At 46.9% G+C, this 13,784-nt stretch overlaps 1 protein-coding gene across 1 annotated transcript; it reads right to left on the reverse strand.

Annotated features, from left to right (window-relative positions):
* Positions 1 to 6,185: 6,185 nt before the first annotated feature.
* MS3_00005510 (uncharacterized protein) lies at positions 6,186 to 12,527 on the reverse strand. The gene has a single exon (XM_051213587.1). The coding sequence runs from the start codon at positions 11,798 to 11,800 to the stop codon at positions 11,165 to 11,167; it is 636 nt and encodes a 211-aa protein (XP_051069575.1). The 5' UTR covers positions 11,801 to 12,527; the 3' UTR covers positions 6,186 to 11,164.
* Between the last annotated feature and the right edge of the window lie 1,257 nt (positions 12,528 to 13,784).

Genomic DNA, 13,784 nt, shown 5'->3' on the forward strand with positions numbered 1-13,784 from the left:
ATACCGAGATCGTGCCAGGATACAACCTTGGTTACAGAAGGTAACCGAATTCGCGCGAAGTTACAATCGAAGTGTCAGTATAAGAATGGAAGCACAAAATAGCTGTCATTAGCACAGTCAAACAAAAGCACATTAAAACAAACACTGGTACAGTTGGTTATAATAATAATTGTTTTTATTAAACCAGTCGTGTTCTCGTGATAAATGTGAGTCACTACAGGAGCCCCCGCTAGAAAGGGTTTACACTTTCGATAAATAGCGGTTTGAATCGTGGGACTGATCGGCTTACGAGCGATTGTAGGACGGAAGAATTGGCGAACAGGAAAGCGATCGTTGATCGTCGAGTTGCCAACGAAGGTCGTTTTCGGAGAACGGTACCAGGAGCGATGTGTTGTATTTATTGCTTGAGTTGGCATGCTACACCAGAGTGGTTTGTATCCAGAATCTGAAGAGGGCGTTCGTAGGAGTGCGCACCAGAAACGCTGCAGACGTAGGACGAAACCACGTTGAGCCGATGAACCAGAAGCGACCATAACGACCGAGTTCGAGACCAAGCGTATGCCAAGCATTCGAAACCAATATATCGACTGAGTGCGTTGACAAGAGCGTGGGTGGCCAATCCAGCTTTCGCCAAAGTTGACTGAAGTCGACGGAACCAAACGGAGATGGTCGAGGGCGTGGGCTCAGGAAACAAAAAGAAAATCAAAAAAAGAGAAGAGTGTAGCATGCAAGTAGCATAGGAATATTCCTACACCGTATCGGTTGTCGACTGTGCGACTAGTCGAGGAAGCGTACGGGTAAACGTACTCGGCGACCGGAACGTGAGACGGCAGTCTCGTTCGCATCGCGTGAGCCTGCAATCTCATCCGAAGTCAAGGGCGGCGTGGTCTGCTGATCTGGACGTGAGACTGTCGTCTCGTCCGTAGACGGTGCAGATGACGCGTGCTGTTGACTGGGACGTGAGAGTGAGGTCTCAGGTGTATCTAGCGTGGGACCTGAAGATGGTTTGAGGATCCCGCTAGTAGGTTTGCTTGGTCTAGCATTGAATCTCAGGTTATCAGATAGGGCACTGTCATCGACGTGTGCTGGTTTGAGACGATCAATGCTGACGATCTCGACGCGGCCGTGTCGATCAACCTTGAAGGTCTTTTCGTGACGAGCGATCACGCGAAAAGGGCCTTCGTAAGGTTGTTGCAAAGGTTTGCGTACCGAATCTACTCGTATGAAAACATGTGAACAGGTGGATAACTCTCGAGGGAGAGCGACCTGTCGATGTTGTATTCGAGTTGACACCGGAGGCAGCGTTCGCATAAATGCAGACAGTCGATGGACGTAGTCTGATTTAGCGAAATTAGGTCTGCTCCGTGATGTGAAGAATTCTCCGGGCAGACGCAATATCGTGCCGTATACCATTTCAGCGGAGGAACATTGTATATCTGCCTTCAAGCTCGTTCGAATACCTAAGAGGACGAGCGATAAGGTTTCGTACCAGTCGTCGTTCTCGTGTGCTCGTAGAGCACTTTTAAGTTGGCAATGAAACCGTTCAACTTAACCATTTGATACTGGGAGGTAGACGTTAATGCGTATGCGTATGCATTCCGTACCAAGCAGCCGGGTCAGCGAGGAGAATAAATAATAGGGGAAAATTTCTCGAATAAAGCGTGGAATTCATCGTCACGCGAATAAAAAAGTAACAAGGATTCGGTACACATACATGTGAGTCTATTATATTAATACTATTCTTATCGTTATCCGTCATGTCGAGTATATTATATATTAAATATGAAAATATACGACAGACGTGGATAGATAAATCATAGACTCACCGAATTGGCTTCTTTGGAAGATTTGACCAGAAGCAGAGGCGTGTTTCAAAATACGGGTCACCAATTGTAGCGTGGCGTCGAGTTGGGATTAACTATGAACACCGCTACCAAGAAACACGTGCCAAATAAATCAGAAGGCGAGGGTTGAACGTAACCAAAGAAAACCATAAAATTTACGAGAAGTCAATTATCAGAAGGCAATTAATGGACCAAGTCGAGTTATATTTGCTGGCGATCTCGTGGCATCGAAAGGATACCGAGATCGTGCCAGGATACAACCTTGGTTACAGAAGGTAACCGAATTCGCGCGAAGTTACAATCGAAGTGTCAGTATAAGAATGGAAGCACAAAATAGCTGTCATTAGCACAGTCAAACAAAAGCACATTAAAACAAACACTGGTACAGTTGGTTATAATAATAATTGTTTTTATTAAACCAGTCGTGTTCTCGTGATAAATGTGAGTCACTACAGGAGCCCCCGCTAGAAAGGGTTTACACTTTCGATAAATAGCGGTTTGAATCGTGGGACTGATCGGCTTACGAGCGATTGTAGGACGGAAGAATTGGCGAACAGGAAAGCGATCGTTGATCGTCGAGTTGCCAACGAAGGTCGTTTTCGGAGAACGGTACCAGGAGCGATGTGTTGTATTTATTGCTTGAGTTGGCATGCTACACCAGAGTGGTTTGTATCCAGAATCTGAAGAGGGCGTTCGTAGGAGTGCGCACCAGAAACGCTGCAGACGTAGGACGAAACCACGTTGAGCCGATGAACCAGAAGCGACCATAACGACCGAGTTCGAGACCAAGCGTATGCCAAGCATTCGAAACCAATATATCGACTGAGTGCGTTGACAAGAGCGTGGGTGGCCAATCCAGCTTTCGCCAAAGTTGACTGAAGTCGACGGAACCAAACGGAGATGGTCGAGGGCGTGGGCTCAGGAAACAAAAAGAAAATCAAAAAAGAGAAGAGTGTAGCATGCAAGTAGCATAGGAATATTCCTACACCGTATCGGTTGTCGACTGTGCGACTAGTCGAGGAAGCGTACGGGTAAACGTACTCGGCGACCGGAACGTGAGACGGCAGTCTCGTTCGCATCGCGTGAGCCTGCAATCTCATCCGAAGTCAAGGGCGGCGTGGTCTGCTGATCTGGACGTGAGACTGTCGTCTCGTCCGTAGACGGTGCAGATGACGCGTGCTGTTGACTGGGACGTGAGAGTGAGGTCTCAGGTGTATCTAGCGTGGGACCTGAAGATGGTTTGAGGATCCCGCTAGTAGGTTTGCTTGGTCTAGCATTGAATCTCAGGTTATCAGATAGGGCACTGTCATCGACGTGTGCTGGTTTGAGACGATCAATGCTGACGATCTCGACGCGGCCGTGTCGATCAACCTTGAAGGTCTTTTCGTGACGAGCGATCACGCGAAAAGGGCCTTCGTAAGGTTGTTGCAAAGGTTTGCGTACCGAATCTACTCGTATGAAAACATGTGAACAGGTGGATAACTCTCGAGGAGAGCGACCTGTCGATGTTGTATTCGAGTTGACACCGGAGGCAGCGTTCGCATAAATGCAGACAGTCGATGGACGTAGTCTGATTTAGCGAAATTAGGTCTGCTCCGTGATGTGAAGAATTCTCCGGGCAGACGCAATATCGTGCCGTATACCATTTCAGCGGAGGAACATTGTATATCTGCCTTCAAGCTCGTTCGAATACCTAAGAGGACGAGCGATAAGGTTTCGTACCAGTCGTCGTTCTCGTGTGCTCGTAGAGCACTTTTAAGTTGGCAATGAAACCGTTCAACTTAACCATTTGATACTGGGAGGTAGACGTTAATGCGTATGCGTATGCATTCCGTACCAAGCAGCCGGGTCAGCGAGGAGAATAAATAATAGGGGAAAATTTCTCGAATAAAGCGTGGAATTCATCGTCACGCGAATAAAAAAGTAACAAGGATTCGGTACACATACATGTGAGTCTATTATATTAATACTATTCTTATCGTTATCCGTCATGTCGAGTATATTATATATTAAATATGAAAATATACGACAGACGTGGATAGATAAATCATAGACTCACCGAATTGGCTTCTTTGGAAGATTTGACCAGAAGCAGAGGCGTGTTTCAAAATACGGGTCACCAATTGTAGCGTGGCGTCGAGTTGGGATTAACTATGAACACCGCTACCAAGAAACACGTGCCAAATAAATCAGAAGGCGAGGGTTGAACGTAACCAAAGAAAACCATAAAATTTACGAGAAGTCAATTATCAGAAGGCAATTAATGGACCAAGTCGAGTTATATTTGCTGGCGATCTCGTGGCATCGAAAGGATACCGAGATCGTGCCAGGATACAACCTTGGTTACAGAAGGTAACCGAATTCGCGCGAAGTTACAATCGAAGTGTCAGTATAAGAATGGAAGCACAAAATAGCTGTCATTAGCACAGTCAAACAAAAGCACATTAAAACAAACACTGGTACAGTTGGTTATAATAATAATTGTTTTTATTAAACCAGTCGTGTTCTCGTGATAAATGTGAGTCACTACAGGAGCCCCCGCTAGAAAGGGTTTACACTTTCGATAAATAGCGGTTTGAATCGTGGGACTGATCGGCTTACGAGCGATTGTAGGACGGAAGAATTGGCGAACAGGAAAGCGATCGTTGATCGTCGAGTTGCCAACGAAGGTCGTTTTCGGAGAACGGTACCAGGAGCGATGTGTTGTATTTATTGCTTGAGTTGGCATGCTACACCAGAGTGGTTTGTATCCAGAATCTGAAGAGGGCGTTCGTAGGAGTGCGCACCAGAAACGCTGCAGACGTAGGACGAAACCACGTTGAGCCGATGAACCAGAAGCGACCATAACGACCGAGTTCGAGACCAAGCGTATGCCAAGCATTCGAAACCAATATATCGACTGAGTGCGTTGACAAGAGCGTGGGTGGCCAATCCAGCTTTCGCCAAAGTTGACTGAAGTCGACGGAACCAAACGGAGATGGTCGAGGGCGTGGGCTCAGGAAACAAAAAGAAAATCAAAAAAGAGAAGAGTGTAGCATGCAAGTAGCATAGGAATATTCCTACACCGTATCGGTTGTCGACTGTGCGACTAGTCGAGGAAGCGTACGGGTAAACGTACTCGGCGACCGGAACGTGAGACGGCAGTCTCGTTCGCATCGCGTGAGCCTGCAATCTCATCCGAAGTCAAGGGCGGCGTGGTCTGCTGATCTGGACGTGAGACTGTCGTCTCGTCCGTAGACGGTGCAGATGACGCGTGCTGTTGACTGGGACGTGAGAGTGAGGTCTCAGGTGTATCTAGCGTGGGACCTGAAGATGGTTTGAGGATCCCGCTAGTAGGTTTGCTTGGTCTAGCATTGAATCTCAGGTTATCAGATAGGGCACTGTCATCGACGTGTGCTGGTTTGAGACGATCAATGCTGACGATCTCGACGCGGCCGTGTCGATCAACCTTGAAGGTCTTTTCGTGACGAGCGATCACGCGAAAAGGGCCTTCGTAAGGTTGTTGCAAAGGTTTGCGTACCGAATCTACTCGTATGAAAACATGTGAACAGGTGGATAACTCTCGAGGGAGAGCGACCTGTCGATGTTGTATTCGAGTTGACACCGGAGGCAGCGTTCGCATAAATGCAGACAGTCGATGGACGTAGTCTGATTTAGCGAAATTAGGTCTGCTCCGTGATGTGAAGAATTCTCCGGGCAGACGCAATATCGTGCCGTATACCATTTCAGCGGAGGAACATTGTATATCTGCCTTCAAGCTCGTTCGAATACCTAAGAGGACGAGCGATAAGGTTTCGTACCAGTCGTCGTTCTCGTGTGCTCGTAGAGCACTTTTAAGTTGGCAATGAAACCGTTCAACTTAACCATTTGATACTGGGAGGTAGACGTTAATGCGTATGCGTATGCATTCCGTACCAAGCAGCCGGGTCAGCGAGGAGAATAAATAATAGGGAAAATTTCTCGAATAAAGCGTGGAATTCATCGTCACGCGAATAAAAAAGTAACAAGGATTCGGTACACATACATGTGAGTCTATTATATTAATACTATTCTTATCGTTATCCGTCATGTCGAGTATATTATATATTAAATATGAAAATATACGACAGACGTGGATAGATAAATCATAGACTCACCGAATTGGCTTCTTTGGAAGATTTGACCAGAAGCAGAGGCGTGTTTCAAAATACGGGTCACCAATTGTAGCGTGGCGTCGAGTTGGGATTAACTATGAACACCGCTACCAAGAAACACGTGCCAAATAAATCAGAAGGCGAGGGTTGAACGTAACCAAAGAAAACCATAAAATTTACGAGAAGTCAATTATCAGAAGGCAATTAATGGACCAAGTCGAGTTATATTTGCTGGCGATCTCGTGGCATCGAAAGGATACCGAGATCGTGCCAGGATACAACCTTGGTTACAGAAGGTAACCGAATTCGCGCGAAGTTACAATCGAAGTGTCAGTATAAGAATGGAAGCACAAAATAGCTGTCATTAGCACAGTCAAACAAAAGCACATTAAAACAAACACTGGTACAGTTGGTTATAATAATAATTGTTTTTATTAAACCAGTCGTGTTCTCGTGATAAATGTGAGTCACTACAGGAGCCCCCGCTAGAAAGGGTTTACACTTTCGATAAATAGCGGTTTGAATCGTGGGACTGATCGGCTTACGAGCGATTGTAGGACGGAAGAATTGGCGAACAGGAAAGCGATCGTTGATCGTCGAGTTGCCAACGAAGGTCGTTTTCGGAGAACGGTACCAGGAGCGATGTGTTGTATTTATTGCTTGAGTTGGCATGCTACACCAGAGTGGTTTGTATCCAGAATCTGAAGAGGGCGTTCGTAGGAGTGCGCACCAGAAACGCTGCAGACGTAGGACGAAACCACGTTGAGCCGATGAACCAGAAGCGACCATAACGACCGAGTTCGAGACCAAGCGTATGCCAAGCATTCGAAACCAATATATCGACTGAGTGCGTTGACAAGAGCGTGGGTGGCCAATCCAGCTTTCGCCAAAGTTGACTGAAGTCGACGGAACCAAACGGAGATGGTCGAGGGCGTGGGCTCAGGAAACAAAAAGAAAATCAAAAAAAGAGAAGAGTGTAGCATGCAAGTAGCATAGGAATATTCCTACACCGTATCGGTTGTCGACTGTGCGACTAGTCGAGGAAGCGTACGGGTAAACGTACTCGGCGACCGGAACGTGAGACGGCAGTCTCGTTCGCATCGCGTGAGCCTGCAATCTCATCCGAAGTCAAGGGCGGCGTGGTCTGCTGATCTGGACGTGAGACTGTCGTCTCGTCCGTAGACGGTGCAGATGACGCGTGCTGTTGACTGGGACGTGAGAGTGAGGTCTCAGGTGTATCTAGCGTGGGACCTGAAGATGGTTTGAGGATCCCGCTAGTAGGTTTGCTTGGTCTAGCATTGAATCTCAGGTTATCAGATAGGGCACTGTCATCGACGTGTGCTGGTTTGAGACGATCAATGCTGACGATCTCGACGCGGCCGTGTCGATCAACCTTGAAGGTCTTTTCGTGACGAGCGATCACGCGAAAAGGGCCTTCGTAAGGTTGTTGCAAGGTTTGCGTACCGAATCTACTCGTATGAAAACATGTGAACAGGTGGATAACTCTCGAGGGAGAGCGACCTGTCGATGTTGTATTCGAGTTGACACCGGAGGCAGCGTTCGCATAAATGCAGACAGTCGATGGACGTAGTCTGATTTAGCGAAATTAGGTCTGCTCCGTGATGTGAAGAATTCTCCGGGCAGACGCAATATCGTGCCGTATACCATTTCAGCGGAGGAACATTGTATATCTGCCTTCAAGCTCGTTCGAATACCTAAGAGGACGAGCGATAAGGTTTCGTACCAGTCGTCGTTCTCGTGTGCTCGTAGAGCACTTTTAAGTTGGCAATGAAACCGTTCAACTTAACCATTTGATACTGGGAGGTAGACGTTAATGCGTATGCGTATGCATTCCGTACCAAGCAGCCGGGTCAGCGAGGAGAATAAATAATAGGGGAAAATTTCTCGAATAAAGCGTGGAATTCATCGTCACGCGAATAAAAAAGTAACAAGGATTCGGTACACATACATGTGAGTCTATTATATTAATACTATTCTTATCGTTATCCGTCATGTCGAGTATATTATATATTAAATATGAAAATATACGACAGACGTGGATAGATAAATCATAGACTCACCGAATTGGCTTCTTTGGAAGATTTGACCAGAAGCAGAGGCGTGTTTCAAAATACGGGTCACCAATTGTAGCGTGGCGTCGAGTTGGGATTAACTATGAACACCGCTACCAAGAAACACGTGCCAAATAAATCAGAAGGCGAGGGTTGAACGTAACCAAAGAAAACCATAAAATTTACGAGAAGTCAATTATCAGAAGGCAATTAATGGACCAAGTCGAGTTATATTTGCTGGCGATCTCGTGGCATCGAAAGGATACCGAGATCGTGCCAGGATACAACCTTGGTTACAGAAGGTAACCGAATTCGCGCGAAGTTACAATCGAAGTGTCAGTATAAGAATGGAAGCACAAAATAGCTGTCATTAGCACAGTCAAACAAAAGCACATTAAAACAAACACTGGTACAGTTGGTTATAATAATAATTGTTTTTATTAAACCAGTCGTGTTCTCGTGATAAATGTGAGTCACTACAGGAGCCCCCGCTAGAAAGGGTTTACACTTTCGATAAATAGCGGTTTGAATCGTGGGACTGATCGGCTTACGAGCGATTGTAGGACGGAAGAATTGGCGAACAGGAAAGCGATCGTTGATCGTCGAGTTGCCAACGAAGGTCGTTTTCGGAGAACGGTACCAGGAGCGATGTGTTGTATTTATTGCTTGAGTTGGCATGCTACACCAGAGTGGTTTGTATCCAGAATCTGAAGAGGGCGTTCGTAGGAGTGCGCACCAGAAACGCTGCAGACGTAGGACGAAACCACGTTGAGCCGATGAACCAGAAGCGACCATAACGACCGAGTTCGAGACCAAGCGTATGCCAAGCATTCGAAACCAATATATCGACTGAGTGCGTTGACAAGAGCGTGGGTGGCCAATCCAGCTTTCGCCAAAGTTGACTGAAGTCGACGGAACCAAACGGAGATGGTCGAGGGCGTGGGCTCAGGAAACAAAAAGAAAATCAAAAAAGAGAAGAGTGTAGCATGCAAGTAGCATAGGAATATTCCTACACCGTATCGGTTGTCGACTGTGCGACTAGTCGAGGAAGCGTACGGGTAAACGTACTCGGCGACCGGAACGTGAGACGGCAGTCTCGTTCGCATCGCGTGAGCCTGCAATCTCATCCGAAGTCAAGGGCGGCGTGGTCTGCTGATCTGGACGTGAGACTGTCGTCTCGTCCGTAGACGGTGCAGATGACGCGTGCTGTTGACTGGGACGTGAGAGTGAGGTCTCAGGTGTATCTAGCGTGGGACCTGAAGATGGTTTGAGGATCCCGCTAGTAGATTTGCTTGGTCTAGCATTGAATCTCAGGTTATCAGATAGGGCACTGTCATCGACGTGTGCTGGTTTGAGACGATCAATGCTGACGATCTCGACGCGGCCGTGTCGATCAACCTTGAAGGTCTTTTCGTGACGAGCGATCACGCGAAAAGGGCCTTCGTAAGGTTGTTGCAAAGGTTTGCGTACCGAATCTACTCGTATGAAAACATGTGAACAGGTGGATAACTCTCGAGGGAGAGCGACCTGTCGATGTTGTATTCGAGTTGACACCGGAGGCAGCGTTCGCATAAATGCAGACAGTCGATGGACGTAGTCTGATTTAGCGAAATTAGGTCTGCTCCGTGATGTGAAGAATTCTCCGGGCAGACGCAATATCGTGCCGTATACCATTTCAGCGGAGGAACATTGTATATCTGCCTTCAAGCTCGTTCGAATACCTAAGAGGACGAGCGATAAGGTTTCGTACCAGTCGTCGTTCTCGTGTGCTCGTAGAGCACTTTTAAGTTGGCAATGAAACCGTTCAACTTAACCATTTGATACTGGGAGGTAGACGTTAATGCGTATGCGTATGCATTCCGTACCAAGCAGCCGGGTCAGCGAGGAGAATAAATAATAGGGGAAAATTTCTCGAATAAAGCGTGGAATTCATCGTCACGCGAATAAAAAGTAACAAGGATTCGGTACACATACATGTGAGTCTATTATATTAATACTATTCTTATCGTTATCCGTCATGTCGAGTATATTATATATTAAATATGAAAATATACGACAGACGTGGATAGATAAATCATAGACTCACCGAATTGGCTTCTTTGGAAGATTTGACCAGAAGCAGAGGCGTGTTTCAAAATACGGGTCACCAATTGTAGCGTGGCGTCGAGTTGGGATTAACTATGAACACCGCTACCAAGAAACACGTGCCAAATAAATCAGAAGGCGAGGGTTGAACGTAACCAAAGAAAACCATAAAATTTACGAGAAGTCAATTATCAGAAGGCAATTAATGGACCAAGTCGAGTTATATTTGCTGGCGATCTCGTGGCATCGAAAGGATACCGAGATCGTGCCAGGATACAACCTTGGTTACAGAAGGTAACCGAATTCGCGCGAAGTTACAATCGAAGTGTCAGTATAAGAATGGAAGCACAAAATAGCTGTCATTAGCACAGTCAAACAAAAGCACATTAAAACAAACACTGGTACAGTTGGTTATAATAATAATTGTTTTTATTAAACCAGTCGTGTTCTCGTGATAAATGTGAGTCACTACAGGAGCCCCCGCTAGAAAGGGTTTACACTTTCGATAAATAGCGGTTTGAATCGTGGGACTGATCGGCTTACGAGCGATTGTAGGACGGAAGAATTGGCGAACAGGAAAGCGATCGTTGATCGTCGAGTTGCCAACGAAGGTCGTTTTCGGAGAACGGTACCAGGAGCGATGTGTTGTATTTATTGCTTGAGTTGGCATGCTACACCAGAGTGGTTTGTATCCAGAATCTGAAGAGGGCGTTCGTAGGAGTGCGCACCAGAAACGCTGCAGACGTAGGACGAAACCACGTTGAGCCGATGAACCAGAAGCGACCATAACGACCGAGTTCGAGACCAAGCGTATGCCAAGCATTCGAAACCAATATATCGACTGAGTGCGTTGACAAGAGCGTGGGTGGCCAATCCAGCTTTCGCCAAAGTTGACTGAAGTCGACGGAACCAAACGGAGATGGTCGAGGGCGTGGGCTCAGGAAACAAAAAGAAAATCAAAAAAGAGAAGAGTGTAGCATGCAAGTAGCATAGGAATATTCCTACACCGTATCGGTTGTCGACTGTGCGACTAGTCGAGGAAGCGTACGGGTAAACGTACTCGGCGACCGGAACGTGAGACGGCAGTCTCGTTCGCATCGCGTGAGCCTGCAATCTCATCCGAAGTCAAGGGCGGCGTGGTCTGCTGATCTGGACGTGAGACTGTCGTCTCGTCCGTAGACGGTGCAGATGACGCGTGCTGTTGACTGGGACGTGAGAGTGAGGTCTCAGGTGTATCTAGCGTGGGACCTGAAGATGGTTTGAGGATCCCGCTAGTAGGTTTGCTTGGTCTAGCATTGAATCTCAGGTTATCAGATAGGGCACTGTCATCGACGTGTGCTGGTTTGAGACGATCAATGCTGACGATCTCGACGCGGCCGTGTCGATCAACCTTGAAGGTCTTTTCGTGACGAGCGATCACGCGAAAAGGGCCTTCGTAAGGTTGTTGCAAAGGTTTGCGTACCGAATCTACTCGTATGAAAACATGTGAACAGGTGGATAACTCTCGAGGGAGAGCGACCTGTCGATGTTGTATTCGAGTTGACACCGGAGGCAGCGTTCGCATAAATGCAGACAGTCGATGGACGTAGTCTGATTTAGCGAAATTAGGTCTGCTCCGTGATGTGAAGAATTCTCCGGGCAGACGCAATATCGTGCCGTATACCATTTCAGCGGAGGAACATTGTATATCTGCCTTCAAGCTCGTTCGAATACCTAAGAGGACGAGCGATAAGGTTTCGTACCAGTCGTCGTTCTCGTGTGCTCGTAGAGCACTTTTAAGTTGGCAATGAAACCGTTCAACTTAACCATTTGATACTGGGAGGTAGACGTTAATGCGTATGCGTATGCATTCCGTACCAAGCAGCCGGGTCAGCGAGGAGAATAAATAATAGGGGAAAATTTCTCGAATAAAGCGTGGAATTCATCGTCACGCGAATAAAAAGTAACAAGGATTCGGTACACATACATGTGAGTCTATTATATTAATACTATTCTTATCGTTATCCGTCATGTCGAGTATATTATATATTAAATATGAAAATATACGACAGACGTGGATAGATAAATCATAGACTCACCGAATTGGCTTCTTTGGAAGATTTGACCAGAAGCAGAGGCGTGTTTCAAAATACGGGTCACCAATTGTAGCGTGGCGTCGAGTTGGGATTAACTATGAACACCGCTACCAAGAAACACGTGCCAAATAAATCAGAAGGCGAGGGTTGAACGTAACCAAAGAAAACCATAAAATTTACGAGAAGTCAATTATCAGAAGGCAATTAATGGACCAAGTCGAGTTATATTTGCTGGCGATCTCGTGGCATCGAAAGGATACCGAGATCGTGCCAGGATACAACCTTGGTTACAGAAGGTAACCGAATTCGCGCGAAGTTACAATCGAAGTGTCAGTATAAGAATGGAAGCACAAAATAGCTGTCATTAGCACAGTCAAACAAAAGCACATTAAAACAAACACTGGTACAGTTGGTTATAATAATAATTGTTTTTATTAAACCAGTCGTGTTCTCGTGATAAATGTGAGTCACTACAGGAGCCCCCGCTAGAAAGGGTTTACACTTTCGATAAATAGAGGTTTGAATCGTGGGACTGATCGGCTTACGAGCGATTGTAGGACGGAAGAATTGGCGAACAGGAAAGCGATCGTTGATCGTCGAGTTGCCAACGAAGGTCGTTTTCGGAGAACGGTACCAGGAGCGATGTGTTGTATTTATTGCTTGAGTTGGCATGCTACACCAGAGTGGTTTGTATCCAGTATCTGAAGAGGGCGTTCGTAGGAGTGCGCACCAGAAACGCTGCAGACGTAGGACGAAACCACGTTGAGCCGATGAACCAGAAGCGACCATAACGACCGAGTTCGAGACCAAGCGTATGCCAAGCATTCGAAACCAATATATCGACTGAGTGCGTTGACAAGAGCGTGGGTGGCCAATCCAGCTTTCGCCAAAGTTGACTGAAGTCGACGGAACCAAACGGAGATGGTCGAGGGCGTGGGCTCAGGAAACAAAAAGAAAATCAAAAAAGAGAAGAGTGTAGCATGCAAGTAGCATAGGAATATTCCTACACCGTATCGGTTGTCGACTGTGCGACTAGTCGAGGAAGCGTACGGGTAAACGTACTCGGCGACCGGAACGTGAGACGGCAGTCTCGTTCGCATCGCGTGAGCCTGCAATCTCATCCGAAGTCAAGGGCGGCGTGGTCTGCTGATCTGGACGTGAGACTGTCGTCTCGTCCGTAGACGGTGCAGATGACGCGTGCTGTTGACTGGGACGTGAGAGTGAGGTCTCAGGTGTATCTAGCGTGGGACCTGAAGATGGTTTGAGGATCCCGCTAGTAGGTTTGCTTGGTCTAGCATTGAATCTCAGGTTATCAGATAGGGCACTGTCATCGACGTGTGCTGGTTTGAGACGATCAATGCTGACGATCTCGACGCGGCCGTGTCGATCAACCTTGAAGGTCTTTTCGTGACGAGCGATCACGCGAAAAGGGCCTTCGTAAGGTTGTTGCAAAGGTTTGCGTACCGAATCTACTCGTATGAAAACATGTGAACAGGTGGATAACTCTCGAGGGAGAGCGACCTGTCGATGTTGTATTCGAGTTGACACCGGAGGCAGCGTTCGCATAAATGCAGA

This window comes from Schistosoma haematobium, chromosome 3 (assembly GCF_000699445.3).
Source record: "Schistosoma haematobium chromosome 3, whole genome shotgun sequence".
Lineage (NCBI taxonomy): Eukaryota > Metazoa > Platyhelminthes > Trematoda > Strigeidida > Schistosomatidae > Schistosoma > Schistosoma haematobium.

Bases quoted from the DNA above. Each gene is read 5' to 3' on its own strand.
- MS3_00005510 (XM_051213587.1), bottom strand. From the start codon at position 11,800: ATGGTATACGGCACGATATTGCGTCTGCCCGGAGAATTCTTCACATCA.